The 17866-nt window shown below is 47.8% G+C and overlaps 1 protein-coding gene across 4 annotated transcripts in view; it reads right to left on the reverse strand.

Moving 5' to 3' along the window:
* Positions 1–17866, reverse strand: part of CROT (carnitine O-octanoyltransferase) — an 898406-nt gene that overhangs the window by 266266 nt on the left and 614274 nt on the right. For all 4 annotated transcript variants that reach the window (XM_069648391.1, XM_069648390.1, XM_069648392.1 and 1 more), the window contains one exon: positions 8085–8192. In XM_069648391.1, the coding sequence (XP_069504492.1) occupies positions 8085–8192 (108 nt within the window). The remainder of the gene's footprint in view (positions 1–8084; positions 8193–17866) is intronic.

Genomic DNA, 17866 nt, shown 5'->3' on the forward strand with positions numbered 1-17866 from the left:
ATGTCGGCGTTCTTAGCGGATTTGAAGTGTCTAGCCATTGCTGCGGGCTCCAGTCAAGCCACCCCAGTATGGTCTCCAGGAGGTAATAAATGGAGGGCTCCCATACGCCTTGCACTCCCAGGAGGGGGGGGAGGCAGGTATGGCCCATTCTCAGCTTTATAAGGCAGGTAAGTGAGATTGAAGGCCTGGTGTCTGAAGGGAATGTCTGTGTCTATATTCAGGACCCAATGGACGTTGAAAGAGAATGAGGGGTGATCCCGCCTACAGATGCCTGAAGGCGCGCGGGCCCCTTAACTGGTCAGAGTTGAAGAGGCGAGGGGAGCCAACAGAAGACCTTGACTAGTTGTTCAATGGTGTCAAACGATGAGGGACAACCAAGATTAGAGCCCAGGGCTGTGGCACATGTGAGATGATCCGCCTCCACGAGGGCCAAACAAATGCGTTCCTGCGATGGCGGACAGGGTGGCCTTGAAGGAGGAATGTTCGGCCCTGCGGGCTAGGCCCAGGGTTGCAGTACCAAGAGCGGGTGCACTCTTGTTAGAAATTATAGGTTTTAACAGCAATGAGTTTAGGACATGCTCAATAAGAAGCAGATCAGGGCGGGGGAGCATGTCTTCGAGGGCCATCATTTCCTGAAGGCCCCCCTCACAGTCAGGAGCCTCAGCGAGAGAGTACATGGATATAGAAGTGGCCCAGAGTCTTCTGGGGAAGGCCACCTAAGGTCTCCACACCGCAGCCCCCCGTAAGAAGATCCAGGGCCCAGACGGGCGATAGAGGCAGAGGGCCGAGAAAATGCTGGCTTGGGTTGCCCCTTGTATGCTGGAGGGAAGAGCAGGCCCTCCTCGCGAGGGGGAAAACAGAGATAGGTCCCTCCAAATCAGGCATAGTGGAGTAGCTGTGTGTGGTACGTAGCACGGCTCTTTTGCCGCCCACACCCTCAACAGTATGACGGGCACACCTCACCTCAGCAGCGACTCCCTTGGGTATCAGCTGGTTGCGGGAGGTATTGTCCTGGCAGCTGCCCCCGTCCCACCAGGGCCGCCCTGAGGTCCAAGCGATGAGTGGCAAATGGCACGTGGCCTTTGTCTTCAGCTGGAGGAGTGGGCCGACGTTACCCCAGGCGGGTCCCCCGTTCATTGCACCCAGGCCGCGCCTGCCTCGGCGGGAAGTTGGAGCAGCGGCATATCCACATCTGCGATGACGGCTGGGTGATGCTAAGAGGGCCGCCTGGATGGGGCCCCCGCAGTCCCATATTGCTGGCCCTACTTCACGGCACAAGTGGGTGGACAAGGCCGAGGCCATGGCAAGTCCCGGCCGCAGGGTCCAAGGAACAGTGTCCCCGGCCTTCACTCGGCTGCAGCTAGATGTGGTCCGTGACGCAGTGGACAGTCCTCCCTGGTTCGTCTGCCATCTTGGGCCGCCTCGGCAGGAGACGCCCTGAAGCTCTGCTGCAAACTCGATTCAGACACACCAGTGAGCGTTAAGAGCTTAGTTCACCATCAACTGCAGTCCGGACCCTCTGATTCCGGCGGCTGCTGTTCATATCTTAAAACAATTGTGGGAACAGGATAATGTTAATATGATACACAGGCTTCACGCAGAGGCCTTCAGAGGAGCAGCCACATCGCTGTCACTCCAGGCCACTCCCCCACCATAGGGTAATGTTTCAAGAACAGAGCGATAAAAGGTACAAGAGTATCTTATCATGGGAATTGCTAAATCCATAGAGAGCAACTCTGGTGTGTAAGAATCCCTGGTAGTATATGCACAGTATTATTAAATGCAAACACCAACCAAGCTATCAACACAAATCCCCTCTTATAAGAAGCACACCTGATCTGCTTAACCAGTGATGTCAATCACGATGCCATACGTGATGTCATATCATCAGTGATGTCATTTGTAATATCATTAAGGTGCTTAGTGGCTACGCAATGGGGGCCTCATAGTTAAGGTGGCGTAGCTTACAGCACCTGCCAAATTTCAGGAGTTTTGTGGCGTTAAAGCAGCACCTTAACGTCACTTCAACTAAAGATTGTTCACCGAATTTCAAGGGTTTTGTTGCACTGAAGGTATGTATTCACCTTAACTGTCGTTTTTTCACTGAATATATATATATATATAGATATATGAAATACATTCCCCTTTTCATTTTCTTTAAAGGGTGATGATAAATCGCTGATGTCTAAGAAGACATGCATTACTTACCGTAATAGCATTTCTGATGTTTGTATCTGCTTAGATTCACATGCTGTGCATATGGTCCGACATCCATTGGTAACCGCATTTTGCATCTTGTCTTTCGAGAATGTTTGCGGTTTGACATATTTGTTCGCTGGGTGCAGATCTAACACAGGGTGCATGCTGAGATCCTTTTTGGGTACAAGGAAGTACACTGAATAAATACCCTTGTTTACCTGGTGAATGGGGATGATCTCTGGGCCAATCTCCTCTCCCTGCTTTTTCAAGACGTCGTCAATTCTGGGAAAGTACCTACTAGTTGGCAAACTGCTCATATTGTTCCAATTTTTAAAAGAGGTTTGCGTACTTCGGTCAAAAATTACAGACCTATTTCGCTTATTGATGCGGACTGTAAGCTTTTTGCTTCTATGCTTCTTTCCCATTTTAACGTTTGGATTAAGGATAATCATATTCTCCCCAAACAACTAACAGGTTTTAGGGCAGGCCACTCAACTAATATTAATGGTCTTATTATTAGTGCCCTGCAGAGTTCCACCTGGGGTAAATATGATGGTTCCCTTTACGTTGCGTCTATTGACCTGTCAAATGCATTTGATCTGGTTATCAGGTCAAGATTATGGGAAAAATTAACCAAATGTGGCATTCCGGCCGGTCTTTTAACTCTTATTATGGCAATGTATGAAAACTCGGGGGTCCATATTAGGCTTGATTTGGAAGGAACCCTCTCCAGAAGGATAAGGACACGTATTGGGGTGAGACAGGGTTGTTCGCTAGCTCCCTGTCTCTTTATCCTCTATGTGGCTGATGTGGATGACTCTGAGAAATACAGGCATGGTGAGTGCTAAACTTGGGGATTTGAGGCTCTCAGGGTTGGCTTATGCCGATGATTTTCTTCTTTTTGATCAGACTAAAGTGGGCCTACAGAGGTTCATTTGCAAATTTGAAGAATACGCCATTCTTAATGGGCTTAAGATGAACCCGAGCAAAACCCGTACTATGGTCTTCTCAAAGGGGAGAACGGGGAACAACAAAGTATGGAAAATAGGTGGTGAAAATATAATCAGAGCACATAAAATCGTCTATCTTGGCTTTTTGATTCTGGCCCAACCCTCGGCGATTGAACTTAGACGATTTCTTAGACATAAACTGCTCCCACTGATCTCCCAATCCCCTAAATTGGACAATAAATACTGCATGTTCTCCCTTAAGCCTGTAGTAGACTTTTTTAAGGGTAAGGTTACTCCAAAGCTTCTGTACGGAATGGAACTCCACTACTCGGCACTTTTGACTTTCTGGGACTCTCTTGAGGGTATCTATTGGAGGAAAATTCTTAAACTACCGAATTCTATTCCAACAGTGGCTATAAGATATGAACTAGGGCTAGTCTCACTGCGAGCCAGGATTCTCTGGAGGGTCCTTTCCCTTTTCTCATCCTTGCTCTCTCCTAAACCCGACACCCTCTATGCTGATGTGGGTCACATGATTTTTTCTCAGGGACCCTTAGCCCATAATTTATATCTCAACGCATTCAGTGATCTCTGCGACAAGACCTTGTCGGATATTTCAACTGATAGGGACACTCTAACGAATCCCAACAAGGTTAACACTATTGAAAAATTACATTCGTATCCCTCTTTGAGAGACCTACAATTCGACCATAAGAAAAGAGGCCTGTTGTCTTTTATTCTGACTCAATTTCCCAATAGATATTATCGTTCCCTTCTCATCAAACTCAGATGGAATCTCCTTCCCACCCGGGAAGTCTTACATAAAAGGAAGGAGTTTTCTGACTTAGACCCTATCTGTCGTTTCTGCAAAACTCTGGGGGTGATTGAAACCTCTCGCCATCCCTTTTTAGATTGCACTGCTTTGACATCTTTAAGGGACAAATATTTAGCTAGCTTTAATGTAATGGGTCAAATGGGGGCGGACAATCTGATCTGGTCACAGTGGGCCTCATTACGACCCTGGCGGAAATCGCGGTGCTAAATGCACTGCGGAGCACGGCGGAAAGCTGCCGATAGCGCCATGGGGGTTGGCGGATTTTCCGCCCCATGCCGACCTTGGCGGGGCGGTAAATCCCCATTCCCCATTTTACCCTTCCCCATTCCCATTTTTGCCCCATAGGGTATAATGGGAGTGGGGAAGGCGTTAATTGCGCCACCATAAAATACGGTGGCGTAATTAACATCAAGGTCCCGTAGCGCCATGGATTTCTCCGCCCGGAAAAACCAGGCGGAAAACGTTCCTTGGCGCTACGGGAACTCGTAGTAGGGCGGACGGGTCCGCCGCGAATAACGCTGGCGTAAACCCACTCCGCCAGGGTCGTAATGAGGCCCAGTGTCTCGCTATTTCGAATATTAAGGATGGACTTGCTGTGGCGGGTTTTATCAAAGCTCTAGATTTATATGCCCTTCTGTTATGATTATGCTCGTTTATATGAAATTTTCAATTGCTGAATGCCAATTTTCTATTTTAGAACTTTGAAACTTTTTAAATTTTAATGTCGGTATATTTTTCAATGCTGCACTGTATTTTGCACTGAACCGTTCAAATTTTAATTTGTCCCTGATTATCGGGAAATTGGATCTATGTTTTAATGTTTGTTTGTATATTCGAAATTAAAATGTAATGAATGTTTTTTTTTCTTAAACTTTTTTTTGTGTAAAGGTTTCTTGTAAACCATATACAATAAAATATTTTTTTAAAAAAAAAGAATTGGGATGACTTCTACGGTGCCCTTTTCCAGAAGGATCTGCACCTCTTCCAGCAGGTTTTGCAGGTGTGCTGGTGATAGGCATCTGCTCTTTGGCGGGCAATATCGAGGTGGCCAGTGGAACTCAATGCACCCACTGGTCTGAAGTGATCCCCTCCCATGCATGAATGAATGATGACAAACGTTCCCCGACCAGGGAGGCATGGTAGGGGATCCGAACTGGCAAGTCATTTCGATGTGAAGGCCGGGGAGCCTCTTGGGGTGGAGTTTCTGCCTCTACCATTGCCTCTGCGCTGTCCTCTTTGCTGATATTGGCTGTGCCAGATGAGCCTTGTCCCATAGGGTACCTCCAGAGCCATATTGACCATGGGGAGATCGGGAGAAGGACTGACCTCGAAAGGAACGACAAGAGTTTGAACCTCCATGCTGTTAAAAAGGCTTGGCTGTAATCTGGTTGAGCGATTTCAGCATCTGATGTTCTTTTTTAGCCATCTATCAGGCATCATCGACAGCCTTACAAATTAAGTTTGGCTCCTCTACAGGCTTATTTACTAGGGAGGCCTGAGTCTCCAGCTTGAAGCCTGATTTTTTTAGCCAGGCGTGTCTCTTGAGGAGAGTCCCTTGTGCCAGAGTACGTACTGCCGTATCAGCAGTGTCTAGTGTATTCTTTCAAATATTATGCGTCACCTGTCTATCCTAAGTGAAGACCGCCAGCAGGCGTGATCGCGTGGGTTCAGGGACCTCTTTCAGACCTTCTTGGAGCAGGCCCTATTGTACATCGCTTTAACTAGTGAGAAGGGTCATGTTATTCGCGATTCTGGAGGAAGAGGCCGCAGATGTGGTAATACATTTGTCAAGGGCATATAGTTTTTTGCAGTCCTTATACGGGGGAGCCTCGGCGGTGGACAGTGGTACCCCTGCCCTTTTTTTGGTGGTTGTAACAACCAGAGAGTCTGGTGTGACATGACTTTGAACATAGATGGGGTTAGATGGAGAGGGGCAAAACTGTTTCTCAACCCGAGAGTGGACAGCCCTTATGAGTGAAGGAGACAATAAAGAAGCAGCAAGGCATTTCTTTATGGAGTTCAGCAGAGGAATAGCCTGACAAGCGGGAGGATTTTCTTTTAGAATGTCCTCAACAAAGTCCTGGACAGCCTCCTGTGTAGCAATCTTAAAGGGATCTGCAGCTCTCTTCAGGATGGCATTAAATACCATCTGGTCATCTATTGGTGATGACTGCCTTTGTTGAGGTGAAGAAGGCGGACCAGACAAATAATGTCTGGGTCTGGGGTATAGTGGGTGAGAGCCAAGGCCCCTGATCTGCTGGCTGATCTTGTTCCCAGTCTGGGTCCTGGTCAGCAGTGTCCTGATCAAAAGGATTTTCCTTGTATGTTTCTTCTGGTTTTGAATACTTAAATACCTCCTCTTGCTGGTTTTGTGGCTGAATTGGAAGCTTCTGCAGCTTTGGTGGAATGGGGCAGGAGTCCTCCTCCTTAGGCCTGTTGGGAATAATGTATCTCTCTGAGAAGTCTATGAATGGTGACAATCTCTGCCTAGTCCACGGGGATGAAGCAGAGGGGTAAGGAGGAGGGAAAGGTTATTCAGAAGGGTGAGATTTACCTGATAAAAGCCCTAGAGAGGGGTTCAGGGCCTTCAGAGTACTCCTCCCGACCAGAGGGGGTGCTTCTGGGCTGTTCCGCCACCAAAACAATGGCCGAAAGACTCTCGCCTATGTTCAGCGGCTGAATGCTGGTTTGCGACGTGCCTGAATGTGTTGTCCCGGTTGCCGACTCCGATGCATTAGGTGCGAGCGTGCCCTTGGACGACTTGTCGGTGTTCTTTTTTATGGGGACGTCCTTGTGGAAGGAAAGCTCAGTCGCATGTTGAGAAGAAAGTAGCGGGGAGGGAGGGGGCCCGCGATGTTCGTCAGGCACCGTCGAAGTTTTCGGCGGGCCTGTTGGCGCTTTCCGCTTCTTCGAGTGTCTGTCAAGGAGGCCTTAGGGGTTGTGCGGTTTGCCTTGGATGGTGCATGTGTGCCCTTGTCGCCGGTGGCCTGTCTGTCGGGGCCTGGGACAGGCATTTGGGAACCGGAGGGTTCCTCCGAAAGGTCTATGGCTTCGAGGTCGGAGCCATGGCTGCCGCTGGAGTCCTCGTCATCCAGGGCGACGGCGCCTACGGGGGGAACAACTTTCGGCCTGTTTTGTCCGCCTGTCCTTTAACGTCTTGGGACGAAAGAGTTTGCAGGACTTACAGGAACGCTTGTCATTGTCACGAGATAAGCACCTATTGCCTCTGCGATGGGTGTCTTTACATGGAAATTTTCCGTTGCACGACATACAAAATTTAAATGGCGTCCTCTCCATAGAAGAGGTATAATGCGGCAGCCAGACCAAAGAGGGAAAGAGAGGGGTGAAGGAAATGCATTCTCAAAAAGAATCAACCCAGGGCCCCACTCTCCGTACTGTAAGGGCCTGGCCACGCAGTCGACAGACGTCGATCAATGCATCAGTCGCCAAACAGCAGTGGATGTCTTCGGCATAAGAGTCCATGAAGTAGTCTTCGAAAAGAAGTAGCAAAGACTAGACGACCATCGGTCGTGGGACAAAGAAGTATGTAATGAGCAATATCAACTCTTGGTGCTATGCATAAGGCGACCAACTAGTTGGGTGGAAAGAACTATCTGTGGGACCTCGACACGTGAGGGATTGTGGGTACACTACACGTCACTTTAGGGATAGTGTTACAGTCACGCCCATGTCGACGTCCCCTTTCAATCTTCGAAAGAAAAATGCAATACTCTGCGATTACCACTAGATGTTTGACTATATGCACACATGTGATTCTAAGCAGATTAACAAGTATCAGAAACTAAGTTACTCGACCCAAAGGTCTAGCACGATTTTACGAATTTGAAAGGCCTGTCAAATGTATAAGATAGTAGTAATGACATTTAAAACTATGGATATCTGTTTGTTGCATTTGTAAGCTAAAACAAAATACACAGTTATTACAAGATGACTTTATGAATATCACGGACGAGATTTCTAGAATATTTCTAGAATATTAATGCCCATATTATGCATAACAAGTATAGTTTTATCCATATAAACCCATCTGACGGTTGAATTAATCAGATAAGGATCTAAACAGATTATAGGAATTTCACCTGCTGCCAATATTGTTCCTTTGCAAGTTCAATATCACGAAGCACCTTCTGATCCACAGTAAAGACAAGCTCCTCTGGCAATGGCATGTCTCGTACTTCAATCGAACCCTGTAGTAACAGACAAACATGGAGAATTTATTCATTTCGATGCAGAAGTGAGAACATAAACTGTAAATTGGTCACCCAAGAATTATTTAACCTTAAACAATAGCCAACAAGCTCACACAACTAGCAGGCCATATCTTAACCTACTATTTACCAAAGAAGATTCACCCTACTACCTTTTCAACCTACAATCTGAGATTAGCCCAACTGCTCTTTACATAGACTGCCTTCTCAACCCGCAAATCTCATTTAGAACACATCTCAGGAGCTTCATTGAAAGATATTATTCCCCCAATAAATACAACAAATTGCATAGGTATGTGCAAGCTGATCACCACATTCCCCTCAATCAAATTATGAGATTAACTAGAAGAACAATGGAGAAAGGTTCTCACAGATAGTGATATGGTACTGTCACCACTGTGCAGCTGTGTGTTCCCGTGATCTGTGGCCTGGAACTGCGGACGGTGGCTCACCTCTGTCCCTTAAATCAGGTTAGCTGTGACCTGATTGACTGCCAAGGTCTTGAATAATTATTACATCTCACAGTATCTATTGAATATAACAGCGCATTATGCCAGGCATGGCCCCTCCCCCGAATACAAATAAATACAATCTACGCAAAGAGAAACCATACGGCAAAGCGAATGGATACAAACCTCTTACACAACAGGTGACTGAACTACCTAATATATGAAATGGTGACTCACACAATCCAGCGAAAATGTCGAAAACTGGTTCCCCCCTTGCGTGATGATGGGAAAACTACAGCCTATTTTAAGACAAACCTTGCAGAAGGAAAAGCAATGAAGGGAAGGCATGATAATATAGTAGCGAATGAGTGCCAAGTAAGCCAATCCCAAGTATGATCTGATCTACATACATCTTTTGGGGACATAGACAATAATTCCCTCCTGGAATGATGCTACTCGCTATGTATTCCAGGTCGTACAGCACCCCAAATTCAAATGTGAGCAATGGGAAGGCCGAGGCAATACAACCTCCGCGCAAAGTAAATAGCCTAGTGCAGTGTCATGATACCCAAAATGGACAGTTGTCCGCTACACTGAATTTGGTTTCCTCATCTAATGGTTCTTCGTCGGCCCTAGTGGTGGGCGGAAATGAAGAGGAGTCCACAATTACCAATGTTACTAGTACAGTGCGGACAGTGTTCATTTTAATGTTAATATTAAAGGATATTTGTACCGCGCACTATCACCACCGGAGTGGTCCCCTGGCGCTCTACAGTGGTAGTAGCAAACAACAAAGTGATCCATTTTGCGATATAAGTTCTATTTCAACACTATAGACGTATACATGAGGACTTACAGGGGAAGGTGTTTGAAGCATAGAGTGATTATTTTAAAGCAGAGGGGAAGAACAATAATGTCTCTACAGATATTATTTTGCCTCCCAGGTTGGTCTTAAATGAACCTATAATTATAAACACACAGGAAGGGGAAGCTGAAGTAAATACCTCTCCGTCCCTGCTTATGTCTCCACTGTGTTATCCTATGCGTAAGCAGAGATGTCAGAGAAGGCGTAAACTTTGGAATATTGTGGGCATCCCTAAACAATCCGATTCTGGGGAAGTGGACTCTGGTGAGGCGGTAACCACAAACCAGCCGTTAAATTCGACCATCTCCTCCCAGCATTTGTCAAGACAAAATACAAAGACGGCTAGGAGAAGATAACAGCAACGGAACAAATGCCAGCAATCATCAGCAGGGGCTTTAACAAGATGGTTCCCAAAAGATAATGATAACAGCGCTGTAGAAAAGGAACTGGTGGGGGCGGTCACAAGTGCTCAACTTGCCCCTATAAGTGATAATAAAGTCAGTTTGATGCAGAATAATTCAGCAGTGTTGAGTGAAGCAGACAATATTTCAGACAAACCCCATACAGTGGAGATGGGGGAAGCAGTTAATAACAAAGTAACACATAATACTAAACTGGGCAGCCGTATCTTAACAATTAGTACAATGGATACGGAAACCAAGGCAAAGGTTATAAATTGCTCTCTACTTTTACAATTATTCAACAAAACTCTGGTGCTGCGAATTTTAAATTCGGCTGACTTTGACCGTATACAACCTTTAGGGGCTAGTTTTGATTTTATTACAAAAATTCATTGTTTTTTCCCCTCTACAGCTGCATTGATCCAAGTTCAATGGGAATCATAGGTGTACCTGGGTTATGAGTTAGATAAAGTTCCCCATCAAACACCGCTGTGAGAAACCTGAAGGTGTTTCACTCGCTAGTCCCCGGGGATCTGTCATCCAGATGGCTAGGACATGGCCATCACTATTGGATCCAGTTCCTGGGGGTGGACCAGTGCGGGAGGATCACCTAGATGGGGGGTCCTTGGGGAGGGGAAGTGGGACACCGACAGATGAGATGCGGTACCCCCTTCCTTATAACACCTTTTCCCATCCCCATTTCAGTCACAAACACTTTCTTACACCACGAAAGACAACGGACTAACACCAGGGCCGTTTACCTGACATGTCCCAGCACAAGGGTCAGGCAGAGTCAGGCAATTGACAACAACCACACACACCTGGCTGCCCTTTCCCTTCCCACAGGGATAAAAGGTGGAGCACGAAAGCACACCTTGAGCAAGGCAGACTGTACGACGAGGCAGGGGTTCCAGGATGGCAGTTCAAGAGGAGGACAAAGGCGGCAAGAACCAAAAGGATGACCAGGAGGGAAGTGTGCTTGTCCTTTTCAACCCAGACCTGTGAAGCCTCTGAGAAGGAAACACAAGGCTCGGAACAACAGCCAGCGTATGGTGTAACAGGTGTCAACGGTGCGCGGAACCCTCCTACACTGATAACCAAGTCGGGGAGAGACTAGGTACCGTGGTACCGCCCTTGACTCCAGAGACAATAAATACCAAGCAGTTCATCACAGCCAGTGAGTCGGAGGGAGAACCGATAGTAAACAGAACTGTGATTGAGCACAGGTTGCAAGTGGCAACGTAATGTGAATCAAGGAACAAAGACTAGGTTGGTTACAGAACTGCTTAGAAAACGCAGGGAGAGACCATGTGCAGAGAAGACCCAGATAATGGAAGCTCCTCACTAAGCAATGCAAGCAACTGGGATGAGTTAGCCCAGTTGAAAAAAAGATTCATCAGAACTGAACTGCATGGAGTAATAATGATTGAATACCTCCGAAATGGTACATTACCTCAAGGTTTAGTGGTAAGACATGAACCTAGGATACTTTAGATGATAAACAGTTTGTACAACAATGGAGTTACATAGCCAAAAAGTGCGGTAGGGATTGGATTATTTTAATTATAGATACTGCTAAAGAAATGCCTGACAAACTCGTAGCCGAGTTGCTAGTGTTGGAAGACGAAATAAAAAAACGAGTTTTGCTTGACATCTATAAGAAAAGGCTTAAAGAAATTAATAAGGAAATAGATGATTTTAAAGATTACACAACCAGAGATAAGAGTTAGACGAATGAAAAAAGACTTAATGAACTTCTCGCATGAGAAAGCCTTCGCTTATGCACAGGAAAATTACAACCTAACTCACAACGAGACCAAATCCAATCAAGAGGACGCAGAGTACGCTTTGGCAACACGTCATATAGTTCCCACGGTTCTAGTGATGACAACCTGGAAGAAGGTGAAGACTTCTACCCGAACAATAGAGGGACGTACAGAGGCAGAAGATCCAACAGTATGAGGCAGGGCCAATCCCAAAAACCCTCAGGAGGAAAAGGTAGAGGAAATATGAGACCACAATCACCTTTTTTAGACCACGGCCAAGTGAACTGGGACTTCCAGCCGCATCAGACACAGAGCAACAGAGCAAAACATCTTACTAGTAAATCTATCCAACTATCAACCAAATGATGTAGAGAAGTCAGTACTAGAAAAAGGCTTTAGTTTTGTAGCAACGGACAGATACAACAAATTCAGAAATAGAACAGATCTTGAACAATTGTTTAGAAAAATACATTTTAAACAATTTTTTCCGGTTCATCCATTTACCGGAGAATTAAATGAAACAGGTTTACGTCGTCCGTCGAGTTTTAACCCTCCCACTAACTAGCCACACGAAAGAATCTATAGTATTCGAGAAAAGAGTGATGAGTGAGCTTGAAAGACTGGAGAAGAGGAAGGTTAAGCGCAAATTCCAAAATGTCTCGAGAAAAGAACAAGAAGCCATCCATACATTGAAGACAAACCAGAACATAGTGTTAAGAAAAGCCGACAAAGGAGGGGCTATTGTCATCTTAGACAGACAGGATTACATCAGAGAGTGTGATTGACAATTGAGTGACAGTTCCTTTTATGAACCTCTCATTACCAATCTAACCAATAGATTACAAATATTGATTCATTTTAAGGTTACGAAAAACCTAGAAAGGACTGGGTCTGTAAACAAGAAGCTGAATATCTCATGCCACCATATCCCAGTGTTCCTAAATTTTACACTCTGCCTAAAATTCACAAGACACTGATAAACCCTCTGGGTAGACCAATAGTCTCAGGCTCTGGGTCCCTATTGTAACCCCTGTCTAAATTTGCTGATCGAGTTTTGAGCCCATATGTGAATCAAATGGCTTCTTATATACAGGATATTACCGAAGTTATTAGACTAATAGAGGGTTTCAAGATAGAGACCGCAGATCTGCTAGTAAGCCTAGACTTAGTACTGTTGTATACAAAAATTCCACAAATGGCAACACTCAATATGGTGGAAGAGAAATTGTTAGGATCAAGACTAGAAGGTAAAACACCAATCTCTCCAGGCGTGGCCTGGAGCTGCTTCGACTGGAATGGCTGCCTGAGAGCTCCCGCCTGGCCCAATACGCTTTTCAGCATAAATGCCACTTTCCGAGCCCGTTTGAGCCCGGAATTGAAGCCACCGGTGGGGGATCCCCTCATACTCCCTCCGCTCGTGTGGGTCCCGGTTCCGATCTCATTCGGCTTGATGCGCATCTCCACGGCCCGGAGGCATCCCAGGAGGGGGCGGAGCTGGCATAATTTCATCGCCGAACGGCCGCCGAGTGGAATAAATCAACCTCAACTTGCTCGCTGCCCGCTTCGTGTTACACATGCACCGGATCCACTGACCATCTTTCCTCCTCATCGCCGGCTGAAGCAGCGCTCTGGTGCGGACTCAGGAGGGTCTCCAGCTCTCCACCATCCCCCATCTACCAGGGCTGGCTCGCTGTCTCCGCCCGACTCCTCTCTTCCCGGCTCAGGGAGAGGGCTTCCTCGCCCAACTCAGCGCAAACATCCAAGGAGACTCATCCCACGCAACCCCAACGCATACACCCATCATCCTCCCTCCAGTCCTGATCGAGCCCGGGTGCTCTGGCTTCGGCCCAGCCCGCTGGGAGAGCCCCCATATTCTCCCCCAACGAAGCAACACAAGCTCCGATTCCTCAGGGGCTCCTGCCAGAGATCTCTGCCTCCCCCGCTTTGAGTGCCAGACAGCCGGAAAGCATACCCAACACACGGCGTCCCAGCTCCCCCCCGGAGGCGGCTTATCGCAACCACCCCCAGCAGCGACCTCCGAGGGCCACGGACCGGCCGGACCTCCGGGCCTGACAGCCATCGTGCCACTTCCCGCCGGATCTCAAATCCCCCAACACAGCAGCAGGGCTTGCTGCCCATTATCCACCAGTGCTATCAGGAGGACTTTCCACCAACCACCCCTGCCACAGACCCCCCCCCTCTGTTCCCACTGAGGGCAAGGACTCCTTCTACTACCGGGGAAGACCTCCTGGACGCGCACCCACCCTCCCTCAGCTATCTTCATCACGCTTTTCGACACCTTCTGGCCCTTTGGCTCCTGGGGCCCCCGAGCCCCGGGCCTGCAGGGGCCACAGACCCGTCCATCTGCCCGGGCGGTCCCTGGGACGCGGACCCCTCGTTCATGGGTCCCATCGCCCGACTGGCTCCCGCAATCACAGGGGAGCTCCGAGAGGCGCCCCGCTGCTCCGGGGAAGAGAAAGCTGTGCCCCGAATCATCCCTCCCCGGAGGGGCGGGAAGACCCCGGAGCCCCAGTCCTACACAGCATCACATCTGCATACCAGCTCCGGAGATAAGAGGTGAGGAGTCGGGGGGAGGAGAGCGGCCGGTCCTGAGCCGGGTGGGCCTCTGGAGCTGGCTCCCGCAGACACAGCAGCCCTGTATCCAGGGTCTCTCAACAGCAGACCACTCCGGACCTAAACCTAAATCCAATATACCCCCCCCCCCGACCACCAAGCTCCCTGCCACCGTCTGTTTACCACCAAGGACCAGTTTTCAAATCTCCATAGCCGGCGGCAGCCGCGGTGGGGCACGGAAGTCTATCACCAGAGCTCCATCCAGACATACAAGGTACTCGTTGGAACACCCACACAGAAACTCTCCCATTCAAACCCCTTCACCCACAAAATGTCTAAAAGCGGGAAATCAGCAAAACAAACTGACATTGCCGCCCTCATGGCCACCTCAGCCGCAGAAAGGGCCAAGAAAGCAGACCCACCGGAGGATACCAGCAAGAATAGCACCCCCACATCAGCTGGACCAGAACCCAATCCAACACAAGCTACAACCAAAGCCGATTTGCAAGACCTACTATCAGCCCTAACCAGGGAAATCCAAAAAAGCACTGAGGAAGTTACCAAGAAAATCAACTCCTTGGACAAGAGAGTGGGGGAGGTAGAGCATCAGACTACCGAAATAGAATCCGAGGTCTGTGACCAAAGATTTGAAATTGAACACGACAAGGACAGAATAGCCGCCGTTTAGTTGAGATGCAACACCCTTGAAGCAAAACAGGAGGATTTGGAAAACCGATCTCGGAGGAACAACATCAGGGTCCGAGGAATCCCAGCCTCTATCCCAGAGACAGAATTGAGAGCCTACATTTCGGATCTCTTCAGATTCATAATCACCCTCCCAGACAAATCCCCCCTAGAATTAGACCATGTACACAGAACAATCCCAAGGAAATCCTCCTCGCTCCCCCCAGATGTTTTGGCTAGGATTCACAAATGCGGGAAGCAAGGCAAATGCGACAGATCACCTTCCGAGGAGCCACGATCTCACTTTACCAAGACCTAGCGAACTCAACACTTCAGAAACGGAAAACCATGCGACCCTTGACAGTCTGGCTGCAAGATAAGAAAATTCCATATCACTGGGGATTCCCCACCACAGTAAAATTCAGATGGGAAGGATCACAGAGACAAATACAGTGTATGAAAGAAGCGGAGAAACTAATGTGCCAAAGAAGCGCAGAGGTCGACTCCGAATCCGAAGAAACAATCCGCCCTCCCCGGAACAACTCTCCAGGGGGAGCGTGGTCCAAAACCAACAGACGGCGCAGACTCAGGGGCCCTCCGAAGAAAGATAGTGACATGGGATGAGCATTCGGCAATGACCCTGTGTCCCATTAGCATATGAGGACCATCCAAGGCCGGCCACGACTCTTCCTGTACTAAAATAAGAAGCATATATTCATCCACGCAGAAGCGCGGTCAGTGGCAGACCTTCACCATGGTTCAACTCGACGGCCCAGTTGGCCTACACGGAGCGTATTGGTGCCACTAGTTCCCCCGTGGCAGGATGTTGTTTCTCCTACCAGTTCAACGTTGGGGGGGGGGTGAGATCGGGACTTAAACGGACAATCCCAACGCAATGAACATCATGCGCCTCTATCTTTGTTTCATGCAACAACTACAGAAAGCATATTACCTCTTCAATACAACCGCAAAAGCCGCTCCAAGACTCACAGTTTAGGTTGTGGGGAAGATTCATGAGGCACACGCAACACAGCAATGCAGGGGATGGCTAATGCAAACGAAATAAGAATCCTCTCCTGGAACATCCAAGGGATGAATTCACCAAGAAAGCGCAGATCAGTTGAACACCGCCTGGGTCATCTGTCTGGAGACATCGTCCTACTTCAAGAAACACATCTACTAATGGAAGACGAACACCGCATAAAATTCAAGAGATTCAAGCAGGCTTTCTTCGCCTCATCAGGGTCGAAGAAAAGGGGAGTAGCAATACTACTCAGCAACAAAATCCCACTGTCCAAGATCACAATAAGGAGAGATCCAGAGGGCCGATACCTCCTACTTAAAGGCGTCTTCGAGGAGCTACCCATCACGATCGTGACAATTTACAGCCCCAACACTTCCCAAGGCAGCATCATCTCGGAAATCCTCCCGACCATCTCAGCTTTCCGCGAAGGCCATCTGATCATCGGCGGAGATTTCAATTCCATGCCGAACCCGCAGCTAGACAAAACGCTGCCCCCTACAAGCGCAGACTTCACACAGGCCCTAGCCCTAGCCAAACTATTTAGAGAAACAGAGACCGTAGATGTCTGGAGACTATACAAAGATACCGCACGGGACTACACACACTACTCCAATGTTCACAAGGGCTATTTACGAATAGACTTCATTCTAATCTCTGGAATACTATTCCCATGCGTTAACAATGCAGAAATTCACACCTGCATGATCTCCGGCCACGCTCCAGTCTCTGTAAACCTAGCCACATCAGGCCAAAGAAACCCTACCCAGAGGTACTGGAAGCTAAATGACTCACTCTTACTAGACATTAGCATAAGGGCCGAAGTGGAGGACTCCATATCCAACTACTTCAAGGAAAACACCACAGAGTCATCCCCCATCAACATAATCTGGGACGCAATGAAAGCGGTGGTCAGAGGAGTGCTGATTGGGGCAGGAGCGGAACAGCGTAGAATTTCATACATAGCTACAACCAAGCTGGAAAATGAGGTAATCCAACATGAAGCACAGCTAAAAGCACGCTACTCTAGAAAATCCGAGCGAGCCTTGAGGAAGGCGAAGATCGCCCTGCAAATGCATTGCGCCGGCTGAACGGACAAATCTCTAGCATATACAAAACAGTTCTATTATAATAAAGGAAACAAAGCAAATAGGATACTAGCGCAGAAGCTAAGGGCGATCCAAAGTCGAAAAAATATTCTCAAACTACGAGGTGAAAATGGAAAGCTGCTTTACTCCGAGCCGGACAAAATCAATGAATTTATGAGATACCATAAATCCATAATGACCGGTGATCCCACGGTCCTAGAGGAACTACCAGAATATCTGAGGGCGCTGCCACTTCACAACTCATCTCAACTAGAACACTTGGAAGCCCCTATCGACAACGAAGAAGTCATTGAATCTATCAAAGCCCTCAAATCTTCCGCCCCAGGCCCGGATGGCCTTTGCGCAAACTTCTACCAAAAATTCACCAGAGTTTTGGCACCCCAGTTAGCCACTTTATTTAACTCCTTCCTATCCACAAGAGCAGTCATGAAATCAATGGCCGAATCAATCACAGTCCTACTACACAAACCCAGGAAGGATCCCGAGCTACCGGATTCCTACCACCCGATATCACTCCTAAACAACGACAGCAAGATTTTCGCCAAAATATTGGCTAGAAGACTAAGGCCTGTCTTCCCAGGCTTAATCAATTAAGATCAGATGGGGTTTATCCCCGGAAGAGGGACCCACGACAACATCAGGCGAACGATAAATTTAATTGTGTGCACCCACAAGACAAAGGTAGGGATGGCAGTGATTTCACTAGATGCCCACAAAGCCTTTGATCTGGTGGATTGGGGCTATATCCATGCAGTCCTTCAACACTTTGGCTTCGGCCCTAACT

Source organism: Ambystoma mexicanum, chromosome 2q, assembly GCF_040938575.1.
Source record: "Ambystoma mexicanum isolate Mex_15411 chromosome 2q, UKY_AmexF1_1, whole genome shotgun sequence".
Lineage (NCBI taxonomy): Eukaryota > Metazoa > Chordata > Amphibia > Caudata > Ambystomatidae > Ambystoma > Ambystoma mexicanum.